The sequence below is a fragment of the Lissotriton vulgaris genome, chromosome 1_1 (genome assembly GCF_964263255.1).
Source record: "Lissotriton vulgaris chromosome 1_1, aLisVul1.2, whole genome shotgun sequence".
Taxonomy (NCBI): Eukaryota; Metazoa; Chordata; class Amphibia; order Caudata; family Salamandridae; genus Lissotriton; species Lissotriton vulgaris.
Window position 1 is genome coordinate 1,545,590,006 of NC_141685.1, and position 24,165 is coordinate 1,545,614,170.

Here is a 24,165-nt window from a genome sequence, read left to right on the forward strand (position 1 = left end):
TGACTTGCGTCTGGATTTGAGTATGCACAGTCTCTTCTGTAAATTCCACTGCATCCCCGTCATCATCAGTGCGTTGGCACTTCACTATTAAGTGTGAAAAGCTGGTGGCTTGTTCATCCAGATCTTCGTCTGAGTCCTCATCCTGCAGTAGGCGAGTTGGGGCAATCTTTCCACCCTACTGGGAGACGTTAGGTCTGGTGTAAATGGCTTTTTCCTCGAAGGTGGAATCATAGACGGCTGAATGGCAGCTGTCGACGGAGAAAGCAGCTCTGATTGCTTCCATGGTGTCGACGACGACGTCCCTCCTTCCAATCATATGGTGTTTGGATGTGCAGGTAGGCTGTCAAATTGTGTTTTAACCTCACTAAAACAAAATTAAACTGTTGGGTCGTAAAGTTTTTTGAATTAGTAGAAAAAAGACACAAGAGCTCACTGGGAACAGACAAAAAAAAGCCAGACGTTTGATAACCCCGAAACATTTTATGGACAATTATGAACTGAGATTAGGTAAACTTGTAAAACTGAGGAAATCGCGCATAACACATTTTTAACAATGTTTTATTGTTTTGTAAAGATTTTAATTAATCATGTACAAATAAACAAATTACTTACAAAAAAAGAGTGGGAGGGTATTTATTACATTTTAGGGAGTTTTCCTTTGATTACTTTATGTAATACAGACTTTATCAACTATGATCAGGAATTGGCCTTTACTAACCAAAGCTTGGGGGTAGTTTATTGTACAATGTTTGGGGCATACAAGTCACGAACCGAACTCAGGAGCTTTCTACTTACCAGAAGTCCCAGTTGGCTCTAAGACTGCTTCCAATTCTAGTCTACCTATTTCCAAGCTAAAACTCTGGACCAATGGAATTCTTCATTGGAGTCATAGGTCGGCCCACTCTAGTCAAACTTAAGTGCCTCCAGCCATATAAGAAAATTGCTTGTTAGAGTTGATATTCCAATTTCATCTGTGTGTCAAATCCTCTGAAAAGCTTGCAAAGAGAGAAAGACCAGCTGAAGAGCTGTGAGAAGCCGAAGTGATGGAAACACAGCAGGAATAAAAAATTAGCAATAACTGCACTTGAGCTTGGACCTCCTCTTTAGAAGGGAAAGACCTACAATATCTACATTGATAAATCTGTTAAGAGCTTGACAAGTAATCAAGATCAGCTTGCAGAGTCCAACAAAGGATAGCAGGAGTTTGTGCGACACACTCAGTAATCAACTTTCCCATACCCTTCGGAGCACTAGTAAATGTACCAACTGAAAGTAACCCCTACATCGAACTGAAGACCTTGAAATATGATTCAGCCTTCAGCAGCACCTGCTCCTTTTGGCAGTCTTTACTTAATCATCAGCCATGAGCTACTAGCTTCCATTTCAGAAAACCTTATTCCAAAAACTACCTTGTGATAGAATCAACTTGGGTAAATTTTCTGCTCCTTCTACAGTCCAAAACCTTTCCCACAATCCAAATGGTTTGGGAGAAAATCTCACAGAAGGTATGTGACACCTTGGAATACACATTTCAGAAATCACCCGTTAATACATGGAGCTCCATAATTTCTTACAAATTCAATGATAGCATTCCAAAGCAGGCAAAACCTCCACCACATACACAACTGGTCCATTTAAGACCAAGATTTGCCCTTACTCATGGTTTCACTACTAAAAACTCATAAAAAATACATAAACAGGTGTTTGAACTATTTTAATTACCATAGATTTTAAGAGACGAGACTCTTATAATAAAATGTTTTAATAGTTTACTTTGTTTTTATCCCTGTTGTTCCTATTTCCATCCGGGTATTTACAGTGGTCTTTAGTTATTATTTTTTACTATTTTTATTTCTTCCCTTTGCGCTCCTCTTTTTGCTTCTTTTCTTCTCAGCACCACTTGCATGGTTTAGCCTTGAGTTCAGAAAAGCCAACAAAAAGAGAGACAAGGCATACCATAAACATCCTTTGGCTCATGTATGTTTCTGAATCAATGGCGTTTGCTGTGGTGGAAGTTTGGTTAGAGTTGCCATCTTCACCTCTTCTTGATCTAAGAACTGTCAAAATGTATTATGATATTTGCACATGTTAATAATGCATTATGATTGAAATTAAATTCTACATGTTATAAAGGAGTGTGTACAAACGTATAACAGAGTGTAGAGTTTACTATTATTATCAATGATGTACATTGCATGTTTTGCTGAGGTGCGTTTGTTTAGAGAGAAATACCAAACTTCTTTATTTGATAAAGCTCGGTGTGCTCAATTACTTTAAAGCCTTTTTCAACTTCACATTCTCCTCTATTAAAGCTATAATATATTTAACCATCAAATAAAATGGCAGAATAAAGAATTAATGTACCTCTGAAAACTTGATTTCCAGTTCAAAATTACGTTCTTCTAGTTGCTGTACTGTGGTTCTTAAATGTTCATACATTTTTTGAGAATGTTCAGCTCTTTGTCTTTCATTCAGCTCTTTCATTTCCAACATTGTGATTTTCTTGGAGATGGAAACTATTTCACTGTTTGTAACTGCTTTTGTGGCCTTATCCATGGCTGTCTCTCCACCTAAAAGAGAAAGGATAATCCAGCGTTAGAAAGACAAAAAACAATGCACCTAAATTTATGTTCACATTTGGATACACCATCCAAATCGTATATACTTTTAGCCTTTTGCTGTATTTTAATACTTTGTTTTTCAAAGTTCATAACGTTTGTACTGCAGGGGATGGAGGATGTCACACATAGCGCCTTACCCTTTAGAAACAATTCAGTGCTAAAATAAATTCTGAATTCACTGTGGTAGTCCCTGCCTACCTACAGTCCAACAATGCGAGGCCAGCTCTGTCGGGAAACCTGGCCGATTCTCCTAAAACAGGAGAACAAGAAGTAGTGGAAATTCGCTTATTTCTTATTCTCTATGGGCAATATAGAGATTTGAAGATTTTTGGATGATCAGTTTCTTTTTGATCACAGAGATCCTATAAAGTGCGATTCAGAACATACATACAAACTCGACAAACATTAAAAACTGTTCAAAATAGCAAAGTGGCCTTCCTGACAGCAAAAGGGCATAAGACCGATTAACAAAAGGATACGTACATATAATAGACAATTAATTTAATTTTAAATAGATAAATAGTTAAAATCAAATTGATACTAAAAATAGGGTAAAGAACACATAAATCCATAAAAACAGTAAATGAAATAAATTACACATGCACTTCGAGCGTCTAATCAATAAAGTCATCAGGAATTTAGCTAAGCCAATAACCAGAACTCTCCTAGTATCTGTGCGGAGTATTCCGAGCACTGCCAGATAATGCCTAGAAACAATGTACCTACACAGAGGGACCACTCCACTTGGACCTCAAGTTTTTATAGTGAGGGCAAAAGAATGATAGGTAGACCAGAGATTCAGGGCCCTTTTACATGCAGGACACATATCATCAGGGTGGGGCATGGCTTCGCCATCTACTGCAGGACACCTTAGTGGGGAGTGTCTTATACCTAAATTGGAGAAACAATTTCCACACCAAGCGGATGCCATGATGTCCGTAAGTCCCACTCAATAAGAGGCAAGGGCTTTTGTTGTCCATGTTCGATACCAAAACATTAAAAGCTTGTACTCCATTTTATAGGCAATTTTTCTTTGGGACAAATCAAGGAAAATTGGAGTCAGAGGGGAACTTCCAGGGAGATTGAGGAGAGATCTTACAAAATGATGTTCGATAGCAAAAAGACAGACAGTGTTCCCACTTCCTCACAATTCTGCTACGTAGATACTTGAGCTTTGCATTATAAAGGTCTAGTGCTGGAGCCGCTTTACCTGACACAGATCTTTTATGGATCTTAGTTATGTGGGAGGTTTGCTCAATCAACAAGAGATGTGCTTTCTTTATGTGGGAGGCCCAACATAAAATCGGGGTTAAGCGAATCCGCAAATAATCAAAGGTGGAGCAATGTGGCGATCCCCGACAGACATACATCTCTTAAGTGTCTTCGAAGAGCCATTGGTGAAGACCATATACTTCGTTTTTGAGTCATTTAGCTCCAGACCAAGCTCATCGCAAAAAGATTTAAAATCATTCAATAACTGCTAGATCTCTTGGGGAGACTTTGATAGCAATAGCATATCACCCCCATCCCTGTCAAGGTACCCTACCACCCTGTTTATAAATAATGAGCAGCATACATTCTCCACCTTGCAACCACAAATCTCACCAACATAAAGATCTTGGCAAATAGCAATGGGTAATGCCAATGACAAATGCACTATTAGTAATCGCAAGCCTCCTACAATATTTGCAACCATTACTGCAAAACACACACACACACATATATATATATTGAAGAGAGTAAAAAAGGAAAAAGAGAAATAATTTTTATATAATTCTTGAAAATATCTTTTTACATGGTGTATATTGCAATATATATAATTTAGTATATTAGATTTGTTCTGTACAACTTTTACACATCAACTGTAAACTGCTTATTTTTAAAAAAGCTATAGGATGGATGTCTTTTAGGTGTGGCAAGGTATACTCAGACATGAGTCCCTTGCTCACTGCACCATCAGGATTCAAGCAAGCCGGGCCGACGACGGCAGAAATGCCAGAAACCGGTCCCCGGAAGCTTGTCTCCTTTCTGGTGAAGAATTGGCTTGGTAGTTTAGTCTGCCCTGTTCCCATGATGCACTGGGCAAGGGACAGACTGATTTGCATATAGCCAAGTTCTGAGATGGGATGGTGCAGTGAGCTAAATAACGGTGATGGATCAAGCCCTGTTCTTTGGACTGGGTAAGAGTGGTCTGCTTAACTCAGACACTCTGTTCATCACCACCCCCTTTTCTGAATTGTCTTTTAGGATAGTCTTTTTATTAGTTCTATGACAAAATGAGGGAGGAGTAAAGAAGTTCTACCTGTATTTAATCTCGTTGGTTTATGGTCGCGTCATGTGATCAAGACCGGGTTGCCCCGGTCGAAACGCGTCGTGCCACCTGATATGGAGAAATAAAGCACTATTTCACTAAGATTGCTGGAGTGGTCTGTACCTGATTGCTGTATCGCTGCGAATTTGCTGCACTTCAGGATTTTGGAGATATATATATATATATATCGAATATCCAGTTCAACGCCAGGTAAGACGCCAAAAAATCACCACAACACGGACCAATTAGGTGCATATCGTTTAATTACTGCAGAGTATGCCGCATGACGTTTCGGCTCCTTGGAGCCTTGCTCACATGACAACGTCCCACATACATTTGCTCATTTTTAAAGTGCCAGTGATTGCTTGTGATTGACACCACATGATTTGTAGTTCAATGGACATAAAAGAAATAGACACAGTTAAAATAGTGCTGATGGTAATGCGTACTTCTATAATAAATTGTAATAAATGATAAAATAATGGTAAAATACCGATACATCACAACAAATAGATTATAGTAAACATCTAATAGGCTATCCCAAAACTTTACTGGCCTATATTCTCGCTTTATAAAAAATCTGTGCAAATCGGCGCAATAAGTGCAAAAGCTGCATTGTAAACATTGTATATCACATTACGCCTATAATGTATTAAGGGTTTATGGATATTGTTCTTATAGTGCAAAATAGCTGATAGTACAAAAATTGCAAAGATGTTCACCTAATAATGTGCAAATTACGCAATTGATAAATATATTTACATATATATACACATCAGTAATTGTCATCTTCCTAGGTTGATTCATTCTGACTAGTAAATTCTACCCAGAAGGTCAAAGCAAGAATTAATAATAATGCAGTGCCTGGGTTAATAGATGTGTAAGTATTGCTAAGACGCACTCCATTCTAGTCCTCCCTGACTAGAACACATACAGCATACATAGTGTGTGTCGACTTCTTATGTCCGTATTACTACTAAAACTATTATAATGTGACAAATCGAAATAAGTGCCTACAATGATATTAATATTAAAATATAGGTGTATTTTTTTTACATATCTGATCATATTGATCATAGTAGCAGCAGTGCGTTAAAAAAGACATCTGATACATCAAATTGTATACCAGTTCAGAGCAGAGCCAGGTATTTATAGGTGTAATCTCAATCAAATACCCTGTTGTCCCCAGCCGGGGTGTCAACATAACTGTTTGATCCAGTCACTAAATAATTGCAGATTTCGTGGAAGGATTGGTACTATAAGGGTTAAACATAATGAAAACACAGATAGATAGATGATCTGGTAGATTGTTATTCTAATGGAACCAGTATGTGTATTGGAACTGCGAAGGCTCCGAAAGACAATCAAGAATGTGATAGCTATCATCTACAAGGTAGACATGTATACATGTCCTCCGTAATATTAAGGCCTGTTGGTGCCTTAGTATCAAGTTGTAATATATATCGAGTTTCGAGTCTTCGCAGTTTGGCCTTCCTATCACCCCCCCGTCGGCTGGCCTTCATTGAGTCGATAACGTAGAACTTTAAGCTGTTGTTATTGCTCTGGTGGTGATCACGAAAGTGGCGTGCCACCGGGTACGTGTTGTCTTGATTAGTTATCGCTCTTAAATGTTGTAGCACTCGCTTGTGTACAGGCAATTTGGTGCTACCAACATAGCTCAACGGGCAGGGGCATTCCAAGACATATATAGCAAACTCAGTTTTGCACATCAGGACCTGGATGATAGGATGTTCAATAGTGCTAAATCCATCTCTGTAAAATTTCTTATTGACCCCATGTGTACAAGACTTGCAGGTTTTGCACCGAAAGAAACCCCTGGTGTTGTCAAGCCATGTCGTCCTTTCTAAGGTCTCTCGGCAGGTATCTACTACCTTATCTCTGAGAGATGGAGCTTTGCTAAAAGTGAGTGTTGCTCTGTTTGGTAAGGTAGAGCCAATGACAGGGTCATTGGTGACAATAGGCCAGTTTTTGTTATCTATACTACTATTATAAAGAGAGAACACAAACCTTTGAGCCAGGTAAACTACAAAAGTAATGCGTCAATCACTACACCCAATACACCATTTGAAAGGGGAGATGTGGCAGAAGGACATAGGCTATAGATATGTACACCATATACATTAAAAAAGCAAAAACGCCAATAGTGGTAAAGTAGTCCCTTGGGGGCGTGGCCGTGGGCGTCTCAAACAACAAATGTGGGCGTTTACAGGGCAGTGCCAAGTGCAAATAACAAACATAGGCCAAGCGACTTCACAACACACTTACATATGCAGACATAGAGCGGAAATGCACTTTCACTGAATTTCTAACAAATATTTACAAATCCCAACACAAACAGCGGAAATGCGTTTTCAATGAATTTAAATTCACACATACAGCGCGGTAACACCAATATACAAAAACAGCAGAGGTGCGCGCTATAAGAAATATACACACATTCATTGCAGTTACCCAGACAACATTGACGCCTTTGCATTAAAAACCGGGCGGGCCTTCCATCGACGAGGAATGTCAAGTGACGCCACACAGGGGGCAGGATCGCATACTACACCAATCACAACGCACTAAAGAAAACACACACACAACTTCAGCTTACCAAAAAAAAAAGTCTTTAACCATTAGCCATTGACCAACGACGTCACAGGGGGGTAAACACGAACAAAAAAAGCCGACATTTCTTAACGGAGAAACGCAATGGACAGCGCATTCACAAGACTTTCCTCGCATCTTGCGGACAAGATAAAACACTTGCAATAAGACATACGAATAACGAAAATAACACAACTGCCCATAATCACTCGAGCACTGCCAGGACTTCACCACACAATTGACAAAACGAAAGGGAAACTTCTTTGAAGGGATACAAAAACGAACACACGGAAAGAGCCTTCGAAAGAAAAAAAAACATTAAACAGGTGACACGACACTTTCCTCACATCTTGCGAACAACATAAAACGCGGAAAACAATACATACAAATTAAAAAAATAACACAAGTGGGCCAAATCAGATGAACAGGGCCAGGACTTGCACAGACAACTCTTCTGCGCTGCGGGCGGGGGCCCTGAAGCAGCCTTTTGCTCCCGGACAACGTCGGGTCGGGCTGCTAGTTATGTTATATATGGCCTTGTGCTGTCTACTGTACCCAGTGATGATCCAAATATGCATTGTTTTCATTAGATTTGATATCACCATCTGTTATCAGGGCCAACTCACTAGAACAATTGTCATCAGTATATTTCTTGAATAGATCCTGTATGCTGGGAACCATAGATTTGGTGCGTGCTCCCTCATTGAGTTGTACAGAGTAGCCTCGTTGTAAGAATCTTTCTCTACTTGCTGCCTGGGCTACCTCTAAATCATATGGATTACTGCAAATTCTTCTTATGCGCATCATTTCCCCATAGGGGATGCTGGCAATGAGGTGAGAAGGGTGGGCACTACTCGCATGTAAAATGCTGTTGCCAGCAGTGCTTTTCCGATATAGTTTCGTTTCCAATTTACCATTAGATACATATACCACTGTGTCAAGAAAGGTTACAGATTCCTGATTCAAAGTTGCAGTGAAAGCAAGGTTCAGATCATTGGTGTTAATAGCATTGATGAATTTGATTGCCTGTTGCTCACTCCGCCTCCAAATAACAAAAAGATCATCAAGGAATCGAAACCACCCGTTTACGTTGGTCTCGAATGCCTCCTTATGTGTGGTTTTGAGGACCAGCTCCTCACAGGCTCCCATGTGTAAACACGCGAAGCTTGGGGAGAAGCTGGCCCCCATTGCCACACCTTGTAGCTGTCTATAAAGGAGGTTGTTGTATTAGGTAGTTATAATTAGGAGCTAGTTTCCATAGGAAATCCGCAACATTCTATTTAGAATAACTTTGGCACCAGTTGACGAATCTTCGTGAATTTCTCCAAGAAAATGGCCTGCTCCGCTCTGCTCCTTCCCTGAAAGTTTGGGGGTGATTCGTGAAGCTGGGGCTGAGAAAAAAGGGGGTCCCAAAACGTGTTTTCCCCATGCAATTTCCCATAGGACCTTTAGCCAGGGCTACAGCCCGAACGGATGAACGGAATTACACCAAATTTGGCAGAGAGGTAGAGTTCGCTTCGCAGATCACCTTTTTTGTTAAATGGTTTCGAGTTTCCCCTTGTTCACGAGCCACACAAACTGCAGCGACACGGCAACTGCACCCACTAGGGTAATATTGAATTGATTGGACTGCAAATACCTACATGCATTGCGTTGCATACGCCGAGTGAGACGGCAAAATACGCCCATTGGGGTGGGGACTTTATCAATAAAGCAGGTGTTCCAAATCAATAGTTGCTGTGTCCCTGCAGTTTGTGTGGCTCGTGAACGAGGGGAAACTCAAAACGCGTTGAGCTGCGTACTTGAAGGAAAAGGATTGTAGGCTGTGTCTGTGGGAACCCTTGTTGGCAGAAACGTATCCTCTGCGATGGCCTCCTCACTAGTGGCAACCTGATGTTTGAATTTATAGCGGCCCCACCAGGTCGCGAGGTCGGCCCGCCGCATGTTCACGGATCCAGGCATCGGATCCCCGATGCCAGAGTGGAGCAGAGGTTTCAAAGACGTTGGGGTTACTTATTTTCCACGGATGCGGTTTCAACTCTCCTTCAACCCACTGTGGATTTAATTTGTAAACTTTGTGACATTGGCAGCACCCACTAGGGTAATACTGAATTGATTGGACTGCAAATACCTACATGCATTGCGTTGCATACGACGAGTGAGACGGCAAAATACGCCCATTGGGGTGGGGGCTTTATCAAAGCAGGTGTTCCAAATCAATAGTTGCTGTGTCCCTGCAGTTTGTGTGGCTCATGAACAAGGGGAAACTCGAAACGCGTTGAGCCGCGTACTTGAAGGAAAAGGATTGTAGGCTGTGTCTGTGGGAACCCTCGTTGTCAGAAACGTATCCTCTGCGATGGCCTCCTCACTAGTGGCAACCTGATGTTTGAATTTATAGCGGCCCCACCAGGTCGCGAGGTCGGCCCGCCGCATGTTCCCGGATCCAGGCATCGTATCCCCGATGCCAGAGTGGAGCAGAGGTTTCAAAGACGTTGGGGTTACTTATTTTCCACTGATGCGGTTTCAACTCTCCTTCAACCCACTGTGGATGTAATTTGCAAACTCGAAACGCGTTGAGCCACGTACTTGAAGGAAAAAAATTGTAGGCTGTGTCTGTGGGAACCCTCGTTGGCAGAAACGTATCCCCTGCGATGGCCTCCTCACTAGTGGCAACCTGATGTTTGTATAATATATATATATATATATATATATATATATATATATATATATATATATATATATATATATATATATATATATATATATACACACGTATATATACGTATATATATACACGTATATATACGTATATATATATTTATATATATATATGCACATCCAGCACACCTCATACAGAGTATCCCTTATGGGGAAATGCTTAGATTGCGCAGAATTTGTAGCAGTGAGACTGAACTGGTCAAACATCAACAGGAAAGCAAATTGAGATTTATGGATCGAGGGTACAGTGCCAAAACCATCAAAAGCGCAGTTCAGAAATCCCGGACGAGGGTCAGGGAGGACTTATTGGTACAAACCAGTACATTGATGAAATCCCAAAAACAAGTAACATCAGTGGTAGATGAGAGTCCTAGACTCATACTAACATACAACCGTCAGCACAAATCTTTGCGCGAAATAATTAAAAATAATTGGCACATAGTAAAGGATGACCCTGTCATAGGCAATGCACTTCCTGAATATCCGGCCATAACGTTTAGAAAGTCTACCTCAATGGCCGATATTTTAGTAACCAGTAGCCCAGAATGTAAGACTAGCTCAGACTGGCTGAAGGCAAGGAAGGGGTTTTTCAAATGTATCAGCTGTAAAGCATGCACATTTGGTATAAATAAAACAACATACATGACGGCTTTCGGCTCAAAACCCCAAATGATCAAACAGCATTTAACATGCAGAAGCGAATATGTAGTATATATCCTTGAGTGTAGTTGCAATCTCAGATATGTTGGAAGCACAAAACTGCCTGGGCACCAACGGATATTACAGCATATTAGGGCAATAACTAATAATGACCCTAGCTACCCGGTGCTTGCAAAAACAACAGGTGATGGACCGAATGAGGATCAATGTCACACATTCAACCCAGTCAAAAGATCTGGGTCCTAATCCATCGTTTTTTTGCACTCCACACCACCCTGGGTTAGACAATGGCGATATGCAAATCAGCTCTGACCCTGTGCCCCATGGGAACAGTCCAGTCCGAACTACAAAAGCCATGTCCTTCCCAGAACGGAATCAAGCATCCGAGGACCGGACCGGTTTCGAGGTAACACCTCTCATCAGCCCGGCTAGCTTGACTCCAGTGGTGTGGAGTGCCTGGGACCCACGTCTGGGCATCCCCAGTACACTTATAGCGAGATTGCAAAAACAACAGGTGATGGACCGAATGAGGATCAATGTCACACATTCAACCCAGTCAAAAGATCTGGGTCCTAATCCATCGTTTTTTTGCACTCCACACCACCCTGGGTTAGACAATGGCGATATGCAAATCAGCTCTGACCCTGTGCCCCATGGGAACAGTCCAGTCCGAACTACAAAAGCCATGTCCTTCCCAGAACGGAATCAAGCATCCGAGGACCGGACCGGTTTCGAGGTAACACCTCTCATCAGCCCGGCTAGCTTGACTCCAGTGGTGTGGAGTGCCTGGGACCCACGTCTGGGCATCCCCAGTACACTTATAGCGAGATTGCAAAAACAACAGGTGATGGACCGAATGAGGATCAATGTCACACATTCAACCCAGTCAAAAGATCTGGGTCCTAATCCATCGTTTTTTTGCACTCCACACCACCCTGGGTTAGACAATGGCGATATGCAAATCAGCTCTGACCCTGTGCCCCATGGGAACAGTCCAGTCCGAACTACAAAAGCCATGTCCTTCCCAGAACGGAATCAAGCATCCGAGGACCGGACCGGTTTCGAGGTAACACCTCTCATCAGCCCGGCTAGCTTGACTCCAGTGGTGTGGAGTGCCTGGGACCCACGTCTGGGCATCCCCAGTACACTTATAGCGAGATTGCAAAAACAACAGGTGATGGACCGAATGAGGATCAATGTCACACATTCAACCCAGTCAAAAGATCTGGGTCCTAATCCATCGTTTTTTTTGCACTCCACACCACCCTGGGTTAGACAATGGCGATATGCAAATCAGCTCTGACCCTGTGCCCCATGGGAACAGTCCAGTCCGAACTACAAAAGCCATGTCCTTCCCAGAACGAAATCAAGCATCCGAGGACCGGACCGGTTTCGAGGTAACACCTCTCATCAGCCCGGCTAGCTTGACTCCAGTGGTGTGGAGTGCCTGGGACCCACGTCTGGGCATCCCCAGTACACTTATAGCGAGATTGCAAAAACAACAGGTGATGGACCGAATGAGGATCAATGTCACACATTCAACCCAGTCAAAAGATCTGGGTCCTAATCCATCGTTTTTTTGCACTCCACACCACCCTGGGTTAGACAATGGCGATATGCAAATCAGCTCTGACCCTGTGCCCCATGGGAACAGTCCAGTCCGAACTACAAAAGCCATGTCCTTCCCAGAACGGAATCAAGCATCCGAGGACCGGACCGGTTTCGAGGTAACACCTCTCATCAACCCGGCTAGCTTGACTCCAGTGGTGTGGAGTGCCTGGGACCCACGTCTGGGCATCCCCAGTACACTTATAGCGAGATTGCAAAAACAACAGGTGATGGACCGAATGAGGATCAATGTCACACATTCAACCGAGTCAAAAGATCTGGGTCCTAATCCATCGTTTTTTTGCACTCCACACCACCCTGGGTTAGACAATGGCGATATGCAAATCAGCTCTGACCCTGTGCCCCATGGGAACAGTCCAGTCCGAACTACAAAAGCCATGTCCTTCCCAGAACGGAATCAAGCATCCGAGGACCGGACCGGTTTCGAGGTAACACCTCTCATCAGCCCGGCTAGCTTGACTCCAGTGGTGTGGAGTGCCTGGGACCCACGTCTGGGCATCCCCAGTACACTTATAGCGAGATTGCAAAAACAACAGGTGATGGACCGAATGAGGATCAATGTCACACATTCAACCCAGTCAAAAGATCTGGGTCCTAATCCATCGTTTTTTTGCACTCCACACCACCCTGGGTTAGACAATGGCGATATGCAAATCAGCTCTGACCCTGTGCCCCATGGGAACAGTCCAGTCCGAACTACAAAAGCCATGTCCTTCCCAGAACGGAATCAAGCATCCGAGGACCGGACCGGTTTCGAGGTAACACCTCTCATCAGCCCGGCTAGCTTGACTCCAGTGGTGTGGAGTGCCTGGGACCCACGTCTGGGCATCCCCAGTACACTTATAGCGAGATTGCAAAAACAACAGGTGATGGACCGAATGAGGATCAATGTCACACATTCAACCCAGTCAAAAGATCTGGGTCCTAATCCATCGTTTTTTTGCACTCCACACCACCCTGGGTTAGACAATGGCGATATGCAAATCAGCTCTGACCCTGTGCCCCATGGGAACAGTCCAGTCTTAACTACAAAAGCCATGTCCTTCCCAGAACGGAATCAAGCATCCGAGGACCGGACCGGTTTCGAGGTAACACCTCTCATCAGCCCGGCTAGCTTGACTCCAGTGGTGTGGAGTGCCTGGGACCCACGTCTGGGCATCCCCAGTACACTTATAGCGAGATTGCAAAAACAACAGGTGATGGACCGAATGAGGATCAATGTCACACATTCAACCCAGTCAAAAGATCTGGGTCCTAATCCATCGTTTATTTGCACTCCACACCACCCTGGGTTAGACAATGGCGATATGCAAATCAGCTCTGACCCTGTGCCCCATGGGAACAGTCCAGTCCGAACTACAAAAGCCATGTCCTTCCCAGAACGGAATCAAGCATCCGAGGACCGGACCGGTTTCGAGGTAACACCTCTCATCAGCCCGGCTAGCTTGACTCCAGTGGTGTGGAGTGCCTGGGACCCACGTCTGGGCATCCCCAGTACACTTATAGCGAGATTGCAAAAACAACAGGTGATGGACCGAATGAGGATCAATGTCACACATTCAACCCAGTCAAAAGATCTGGGTCCTAATCCATCGTTTTTTTGCACTCCACACCACCCTGGGTTAGACAATGGCGATATGCAAATCAGCTCTGACCCTGTGCCCCATGGGAACAGTCCAGTCCGAACTACAAAAGCCATGTCCTTCCCAGAACGGAATCAAGCATCCGAGGACCGGACCGGTTTCGAGGTAACACCTCTCATCAGCCCGGCTAGCTTGACTCCAGTGGTGTGGAGTGCCTGGGACCCACGTCTGGGCATCCCCAGTACACTTATAGCGAGATTGCAAAAACAACAGGTGATGGACCGAATGAGGATCAATGTCACACATTCAACCCAGTCAAAAGATCTGGGTCCTAATCCATCGTTTTTTTGCACTCCACACCACCCTGGGTTAGACAATGGCGATATGCAAATCAGCTCTGACCCTGTGCCCCATGGGAACAGTCCAGTCCGAACTACAAAAGCCATGTCCTTCCCAGAACGGAATCAAGCATCCGAGGACCGGACCGGTTTCGAGGTAACACCTCTCACCAGCCCGGCTAGCTTGACTCCAGTGGTGTGGAGTGCCTGGGACCCACGTCTGGGCATCCCCAGTACACTTATAGCGAGATTGCAAAAACAACAGGTGATGGACCGAATGAGGATCAATGTCACACATTCAACCCAGTCAAAAGATCTGGGTCCTAATCCATCGTTTTTTTGCACTCCACACCACCCTGGGTTAGACAATGGCGATATGCAAATCAGCTCTGACCCTGTGCCCCATGGGAACAGTCCAGTCCGAACTACAAAAGCCATGTCCTTCCCAGAACGGAATCAAGCATCCGAGGACCGGACCGGTTTCGAGGTAACACCTCTCATCAGCCCGGCTAGCTTGACTCCAGTGGTGTGGAGTGCCTGGGACCCACGTCTGGGCATCCCCAGTACACTTATAGCGAGATTGCAAAAACAACAGGTGATGGACCGAATGAGGATCAATGTCACACATTCAACCCAGTCAAAAGATCTGGGTCCTAATCCATCGTTTTTTTGCACTCCACACCACCCTGGGTTAGACAATGGCGATATGCAAATCAGCTCTGACCCTGTGCCCCATGGGAACAGTCCAGTCCGAACTACAAAAGCCATGTCCTTCCCAGAACGGAATCAAGCATCCGAGGACCGGACCGGTTTCGAGGTAACACCTCTCATCAGCCCGGCTAGCTTGACTCCAGTGGTGTCGAGTGCCTGGGACCCACGTCTGGGCATCCCCAGTACACTTATAGCGAGATTGCAAAAACAACAGGTGATGGACCGAATGAGGATCAATGTCACACATTCAACCCAGTCAAAAGATCTGGGTCCTAATCCATCGTTTTTTTGCACTCCACACCACCCTGGGTTAGACAATGGCGATATGCAAATCAGCTCTGACCCTGTGCCCCATGGGAACAGTCCAGTCCGAACTACAAAAGCCATGTCCTTCCCAGAACGGAATCAAGCATCCGAGGACCGGACCGGTTTCGAGGTAACACCTCATCAGCCCGGCTAGCTTGACTCCAGTGGTGTGGAGTGCCTGGGACCCACGTCTGGGCATCCCCAGTACACTTATAGCGAGATTGCAAAAACAACAGGTGATGGACCGAATGAGGATCAATGTCACACATTCAACCCAGTCAAAAGATCTGGGTCCTAATCCATCGTTTTTTTGCACTCCACACCACCCTGGGTTAGACAATGGCGATATGCAAATCAGCTCTGACCCTGTGCCCCATGGGAACAGTCCAGTCCGAACTACAAAAGCCATGTCCTTCCCAGAACGGAATCAAGCATCCGAGGACCGGACCGGTTTCGAGGTAACACCTCTCATCAGCCCGGCTAGCTTGACTCCAGTGGTGTGGAGTGCCGGGGACCCACGTCTGGGCATCCCCAGTACACTTATAGCGAGATTGCAAAAACAACAGGTGATGGACCGAATGAGGATCAATGTCACACATTCAACCCAGTCAAAAGATCTGGGTCCTAATCCATCGTTTTTTTGCACTCCACACCACCCTGGGTTAGACAATGGCGATATGCAAATCAGCTCTGACCCTGTGCCCCATGGGAACAGTCCAGTCCGAACTACAAAAGCCATGTCCTTCCCAGAACGGAATCAAGCATCCGAGGACCGGACCGGTTTCGAGGTAACACCTCTCATCAGCCCGGCTAGCTTGACTCCAGTGGTGTGGAGTGCCTGGGACCCACGTCTGGGCATCCCCAGTACACTTATAGCGAGATTGCAAAAACAACAGGTGATGGACCGAATGAGGATCAATGTCACACATTCAACCCAGTCAAAAGATCTGGGTCCTAATCCATCGTTTTTTTGCACTCCACACCACCCTGGGTTAGACAATGGCGATATGCAAATCAGCTCTGACCCTGTGCCCCATGGGAACAGTCCAGTCCGAACTACAAAAGCCATGTCCTTCCCAGAACGGAATCAAGCATCCGAGGACCGGACCGGTTTCGAGGTAACACCTCTCATCAGCCCGGCTAGCTTGACTCCAGTGGTGTGGAGTGCCTGGGACCCACGTCTGGGCATCCCCAGTACACTTATAGCGAGATTGCAAAAACAACAGGTGATGGACCGAATGAGGATCAATGTCACACATTCAACCCAGTCAAAAGATCTGGGTCCTAATCCATCGTTTTTTTTGCACTCCACACCACCCTGGGTTAGACAATGGCGATATGCAAATCAGCTCTGACCCTGTGCCCCATGGGAACAGTCCAGTCCGAACTACAAAAGCCATGTCCTTCCCAGAACGAAATCAAGCATCCGAGGACCGGACCGGTTTCGAGGTAACACCTCTCATCAGCCCGGCTAGCTTGACTCCAGTGGTGTGGAGTGCCTGGGACCCACGTCTGGGCATCCCCAGTACACTTATAGCGAGATTGCAAAAACAACAGGTGATGGACCGAATGAGGATCAATGTCACACATTCAACCCAGTCAAAAGATCTGGGTCCTAATCCATCGTTTTTTTGCACTCCACACCACCCTGGGTTAGACAATGGCGATATGCAAATCAGCTCTGACCCTGTGCCCCATGGGAACAGTCCAGTCCGAACTACAAAAGCCATGTCCTTCCCAGAACGGAATCAAGCATCCGAGGACCGGACCGGTTTCGAGGTAACACCTCTCATCAACCCGGCTAGCTTGACTCCAGTGGTGTGGAGTGCCTGGGACCCACGTCTGGGCATCCCCAGTACACTTATAGCGAGATTGCAAAAACAACAGGTGATGGACCGAATGAGGATCAATGTCACACATTCAACCGAGTCAAAAGATCTGGGTCCTAATCCATCGTTTTTTTGCACTCCACACCACCCTGGGTTAGACAATGGCGATATGCAAATCAGCTCTGACCCTGTGCCCCATGGGAACAGTCCAGTCCGAACTACAAAAGCCATGTCCTTCCCAGAACGGAATCAAGCATCCGAGGACCGGACCGGTTTCGAGGTAACACCTCTCATCAGCCCGGCTAGCTTGACTCCAGTGGTGTGGAGTGCCTGGGACCCACGTCTGGGCATCCCCAGTACACTTATAGCGAGATTGCAAAAACAACAGGTGATGGACCGAATGAGGATCAATGTCACACATTCAACCCAGTCAAAAGATCTGGGTCCTAATCCATCGTTTTTTTGCACTCCACACCACCCTGGGTTAGACAATGGCGATATGCAAATCAGCTCTGACCCTGTGCCCCATGGGAACAGTCCAGTCCGAACTACAAAAGCCATGTCCTTCCCAGAACGGAATCAAGCATCCGAGGACCGGACCGGTTTCGAGGTAACACCTCTCATCAGCCCGGCTAGCTTGACTCCAGTGGTGTGGAGTGCCTGGGACCCACGTCTGGGCATCCCCAGTACACTTATAGCGAGATTGCAAAAACAACAGGTGATGGACCGAATGAGGATCAATGTCACACATTCAACCCAGTCAAAAGATCTGGGTCCTAATCCATCGTTTTTTTGCACTCCACACCACCCTGGGTTAGACAATGGCGATATGCAAATCAGCTCTGACCCTGTGCCCCATGGGAACAGTCCAGTCTTAACTACAAAAGCCATGTCCTTCCCAGAACGGAATCAAGCATCCGAGGACCGGACCGGTTTCGAGGTAACACCTCTCATCAGCCCGGCTAGCTTGACTCCAGTGGTGTGGAGTGCCTGGGACCCACGTCTGGGCATCCCCAGTACACTTATAGCGAGATTGCAAAAACAACAGGTGATGGACCGAATGAGGATCAATGTCACACATTCAACCCAGTCAAAAGATCTGGGTCCTAATCCATCGTTTATTTGCACTCCACACCACCCTGGGTTAGACAATGGCGATATGCAAATCAGCTCTGACCCTGTGCCCCATGGGAACAGTCCAGTCCGAACTACAAAAGCCATGTCCTTCCCAGAACGGAATCAAGCATCCGAGGACCGGACCGGTTTCGAGGTAACACCTCTCATCAGCCCGGCTAGCTTGACTCCAGTGGTGTGGAGTGCCTGGGACCCACGTCTGGGCATCCCCAGTACACTTATAGCGAGATTGCAAAAACAACAGGTGATGGACCGAATGAGGATCAATGTCACACATTCAACCCAGTCAAAAGATCTGGGTCCTAATCCATCGTTTTTTTGCACTCCACACCACCCTGGGTTAGACAATGGCGATATGCAAATCAGCTCTGACCCTGTGCCCCATGGGAACAGTCCAGTCCGAACTACAAAAGCCATGTCCTTCCCAGAACGGAATCAAGCATCCGAGGACCGGACCGGTTTCGAGGTAACACCTCTCATCAGCCCGGCTAGCTTGACTCCAGTGGTGTGGAGTGCCTGGGACCCACGTCTGGGCATCCCCAGTACACTTATAGCGAGATTGCAAAAACAACAGGTGATGGACCGAATGAGGATCAATGTCACACATTCAACCCAGTCAAAAGATCTGGGTCCTAATCCATCGTTTTTTTGCACTCCACACCACCCTGGGTTAGACAATGGCGATATGCAAATCAGCTCTGACCCTGTGCCCCATGGGAACAGTCCAGTCCGAACTACAAAAGCCATGTCCTTCCCAGAACGGAATCAAGCATCCGAGGACCGGACCGGTTTCGAGGTAACACCTCTCACCAGCCCGGCTAGCTTGACTCCAGTGGTGTGGAGTGCCTGGGACCCACGTCTGGGCATCCCCAGTACACTTATAGCGAGATTGCAAAAACAACAGGTGATGGACCGAATGAGGATCAATGTCACACATTCAACCCAGTCAAAAGATCTGGGTCCTAATCCATCGTTTTTTTGCACTCCACACCACCCTGGGTTAGACAATGGCGATATGCAAATCAGCTCTGACCCTGTGCCCCATGGGAACAGTCCAGTCCGAACTACAAAAGCCATGTCCTTCCCAGAACGGAATCAAGCATCCGAGGACCGGACCGGTTTCGAGGTAACACCTCTCATCAGCCCGGCTAGCTTGACTCCAGTGGTGTGGAGTGCCTGGGACCCACGTCTGGGCATCCCCAGTACACTTATAGCGAGATTGCAAAAACAACAGGTGATGGACCGAATGAGGATCAATGTCACACATTCAACCCAGTCAAAAGATCTGGGTCCTAATCCATCGTTTTTTTGCACTCCACACCACCCTGGGTTAGACAATGGCGATATGCAAATCAGCTCTGACCCTGTGCCCCATGGGAACAGTCCAGTCCGAACTACAAAAGCCATGTCCTTCCCAGAACGGAATCAAGCATCCGAGGACCGGACCGGTTTCGAGGTAACACCTCTCATCAGCCCGGCTAGCTTGACTCCAGTGGTGTCGAGTGCCTGGGACCCACGTCTGGGCATCCCCAGTACACTTATAGCGAGATTGCAAAAACAACAGGTGATGGACCGAATGAGGATCAATGTCACACATTCAACCCAGTCAAAAGATCTGGGTCCTAATCCATCGTTTTTTTGCACTCCACACCACCCTGGGTTAGACAATGGCGATATGCAAATCAGCTCTGACCCTGTGCCCCATGGGAACAGTCCAGTCCGAACTACAAAAGCCATGTCCTTCCCAGAACGGAATCAAGCATCCGAGGACCGGACCGGTTTCGAGGTAACACCTCATCAGCCCGGCTAGCTTGACTCCAGTGGTGTGGAGTGCCTGGGACCCACGTCTGGGCATCCCCAGTACACTTATAGCGAGATTGCAAAAACAACAGGTGATGGACCGAATGAGGATCAATGTCACACATTCAACCCAGTCAAAAGATCTGGGTCCTAATCCATCGTTTTTTTGCACTCCACACCACCCTGGGTTAGACAATGGCGATATGCAAATCAGCTCTGACCCTGTGCCCCATGGGAACAGTCCAGTCCGAACTACAAAAGCCATGTCCTTCCCAGAACGGAATCAAGCATCCGAGGACCGGACCGGTTTCGAGGTAACACCTCTCATCAGCCCGGCTAGCTTGACTCCAGTGGTGTGGAGTGCCGGGGACCCACGTCTGGGCATCCCCAGTACACTTATAGCGAGATTGCAAAAACAACAGGTGATGGACCGAATGAGGATCAATGTCACACATTCAACCCAGTCAAAAGATCTGGGTCCTAATCCATCGTTTTTTTGCACTCCACACCACCCTGGGTTAGACAATGGCGATATGCAAATCAGCTCTGACCCTGTGCCCCATGGGAACAGTCCAGTCCGAACTACAAAAGCCATGTCCTTCCCAGAACGGAATCAAGCATCCGAGGACCGGACCGGTTTCGAGGTAACACCTCTCATCAGCCCGGCTAGCTTGACTCCAGTGGTGTGGAGTGCCTGGGACCCACGTCTGGGCATCCCCAGTACACTTATAGCGAGATTGCAAAAACAACAGGTGATGGACCGAATGAGGATCAATGTCACACATTCAACCCAGTCAAAAGATCTGGGTCCTAATCCATCGGTGGTGTGGAGTGCAAAAAAAGGATGGATTTGGGCCCAGATCTTTTGACTGGGGGAATGTGTGACATTGATCCACATTCGGTCCATCACTTGTTGTTTTTGCAATTGCCGCCCTAAGTGCGCTGGGGATGCCCAGACGTGGGTCCCAGGCACTCCACACCACTTGGAGTCAAGCTAGCCGGGCTGATGAGAGGTGTCACCTCGAAACCGGTCCGGTCCTCGGATGCTTGATTCCGTTCTGGGAAGGACATGGCTTTTGTAGTTCGGACTGGACTGTTCCCATGGGGCAACAGGGTCAGAGCTGATTTGCATATCGCCATTGTCTAACCCAGGGTGGTGTGGAGTGCAAAAAAACGATGGATTTGGGCCCAGATCTTTTGACTGGGGGAATGTGTGACATTGATCCACATTCGGTCCATCACTTGTTGTTTTTGCAATTGCCGCCCTAAGTGCGCTGGGGATGCCCAGACGTGGGTCCCAGGCACTCCACACCACTTGGAGTCAAGCTAGCCGGGCTGATGAGAGGTGTCACCTCGAAACCGGTCCGGTCCTCGGATGCTTGATTCCGTTCTGGGAAGGACATGGCTTTTGTAGTTCGGACTGGACTGTTCCCATGGGGCAACAGGGTCAGAGCTGATTTGCATATCGCCATTGTCTAACCCAGGGTGGTGTGGAGTGCAAAAAAACGATGGATTTGGGCCCAGATCTTTTGACTGGGGGAATGTGTGACATTGATCCACATTCGGTCCATCACTTGTTGTTTTTGCAATTGCCGCCCTAAGTGCGCTGGGGATGCCCAGACGTGGGTCCCAGGCACTCCACACCCTTGGAGTCAAGCTAGCCGGGCTGATGAGAGGTGTCACCTCGAAACCGGTCTGGTCCTCGGATGCTTGATTCCGTTCTGGGAAGGACATGGCTTTTGTAGTTCGGACTGGACTGTTCCCATGGGGCAACAGGGTCAGAGCTGATTTGCATATCGCCATTGTCTAACCCAGGGTGGTGTGGAGTGCAAAAAAACGATGGATTTGGGCCCAGATCTTTTGACTGGGGGAATGTGTGACATTGATCCACATTCGGTCCATCACTTGTTGTTTTTGCCCTAGCTACCCGGTAGCACGCCATTTCAAGGAATACCATGGGGGAAAAACGAAAGATCTAAAATACTATCTGATAGATAGCATCCCCATTCAAAGAAGGGGTGGCAACAGGGAAGGGATGCTACGCCGTCTGGAAACCCATTACATTTTATTACTGGACAGCAAACAGCCTAATGGGTTAAATATGGGTGAAGACCTATATACATATCTAGACTAATGGGTGGCATATGATCTAACAGGTGCCCATACCAACGTAACTCTACATTCAAAATACCAATTAGTCCACAAGATGATCTCCTTATCTGTGGGAAATGTATATAATTGACGTCTTCAATATGGGTTTATTTGCATAACTGTAAAAAATATTTGGAAATGTACAATATTCAATATGGATTTTAACTGATAGAAATATTAACTGATGAATTTTTGAGAATGATTTTAATCAGTTATTTATATTATCTACAGTTTAGTATATGTTTTTTAGGACAAATGGATATTTATAATCTTAGCTGGGACATAAATTAGTTTTTTTAAACATTTTTCTAAGAAATGTTTTTAACTAATTGTGGGAATCGTGTTCTTGAATATTGATAAAGTTAATAGAATTGTCCATTTGGCCTGCGTACCAATTTGTTGTGACAAGTACCAGCTGACGTTGAAAATAGAAAAATAGAGGATTAAAAATTAGTCTGTAAAAGTACTAGATCAAAATAATATTTAATGGATCAGTACATACCGTATACTGGTGATGCAATACATGATAATTATTCACATATGCACTTTATAATTTAGGCATCTAGCACTTTTTGTTTCAAATACACCAATAGGGTGGATTAATGGGTATTACTTTGTGGAAGCACTACACTAGAATTTTTAAAGAGAATAAAACACATGTACTCGGGAAATATGACAGTGATTTTAATATTAGGTAAAAATGGCAGTGGGGAGGCATACATATGTATAAAAGATGAGTATATGTTACATTTCGTTAGGCTAATAGTATGATTGCGCATTTAAGCAGAATATTGCTAAATAGAAAAATTGTATTTTACAGGCATTATCATATACCTATCTTTTTAGCTACGTAATGTTCCTGATTGTATTTTACAACTATTCGCTGCTCATGTATTTTACAAATATTATCCACATAAAATGTATAGCGTATTAAACATTTAATGTTCACTAACCAAAAAGTTAGATCAACCCGAGAAAAGGGAAAACAGAAAGAAAAAAAGAAAAAAACAGACTGTAAAACATGAGAATATTTCTTTTATGTTAATTAATGCACTTGCACTTTAAAAAGGTATGTGCTCCACGACCATGTTGTCATGTGATCAAGGCAGGGATCTGCCGAAACGCGTAGTGAGGGCTGTTGGTGGCGTTGTAAGAAAATAAACTAAATTGCACCAAGTTGGGTCTGCCTCGTCTTCTTATGCGAATCCGGTTGGAGTTTGTGGTTGGAGCGAGCGCTTTTTGGAAAAAAAAAAAAATATATATATATATATATATATATATATATATATATATATCAAACTCAATTCACACTGCAAGATCCTTGATCCTCAAGGGTAGTATGAAAACACGAACACCAGCTTGCATCAAAGTAGATTCCTTCTTGAGAAGAGAAGAACTTTATTGATACATGTGGCCGTAAGCGCTATTGATATGAAGTATGTTTCCATAAATTTTTTTAGGGATAATTAGACCCACTTGGGTAAGTTTTCCTCTCGAGAAGAGAAGAACTCTGTTAATACATGTGGTCGAAAGCATTTCTGACATGAAGTATGGAACCGGCAATGTATTCATTTATTATTTTGCAATTTGCCTCCTGGCTTTAATTATTCTGTTTCAGAAGTATAATTTAGCAAAACAAGGAGAGCTACAAATTCCGGCTAATTTAGCGAAATCTAAGTGCTACCGAACGTCTATTGTTTATGTTTATTTATGTTGTGATCACATGTTTGTTTATTTAAACCAATGGTATTTCACACAACTTGG

At 45.3% G+C, this 24,165-nt stretch overlaps 1 protein-coding gene across 1 annotated transcript in view; it reads right to left on the reverse strand.

The window, feature by feature from the left end:
- Positions 1-24,165, reverse strand: part of CEP290 (centrosomal protein 290) — a 1,386,965-nt gene that overhangs the window by 790,306 nt on the left and 572,494 nt on the right. The window contains exon 27 of the mRNA XM_086918001.1: positions 2,365-2,570. Within this exon, the coding sequence (XP_086774127.1) occupies positions 2,365-2,570 (206 nt within the window). The remainder of the gene's footprint in view (positions 1-2,364; positions 2,571-24,165) is intronic.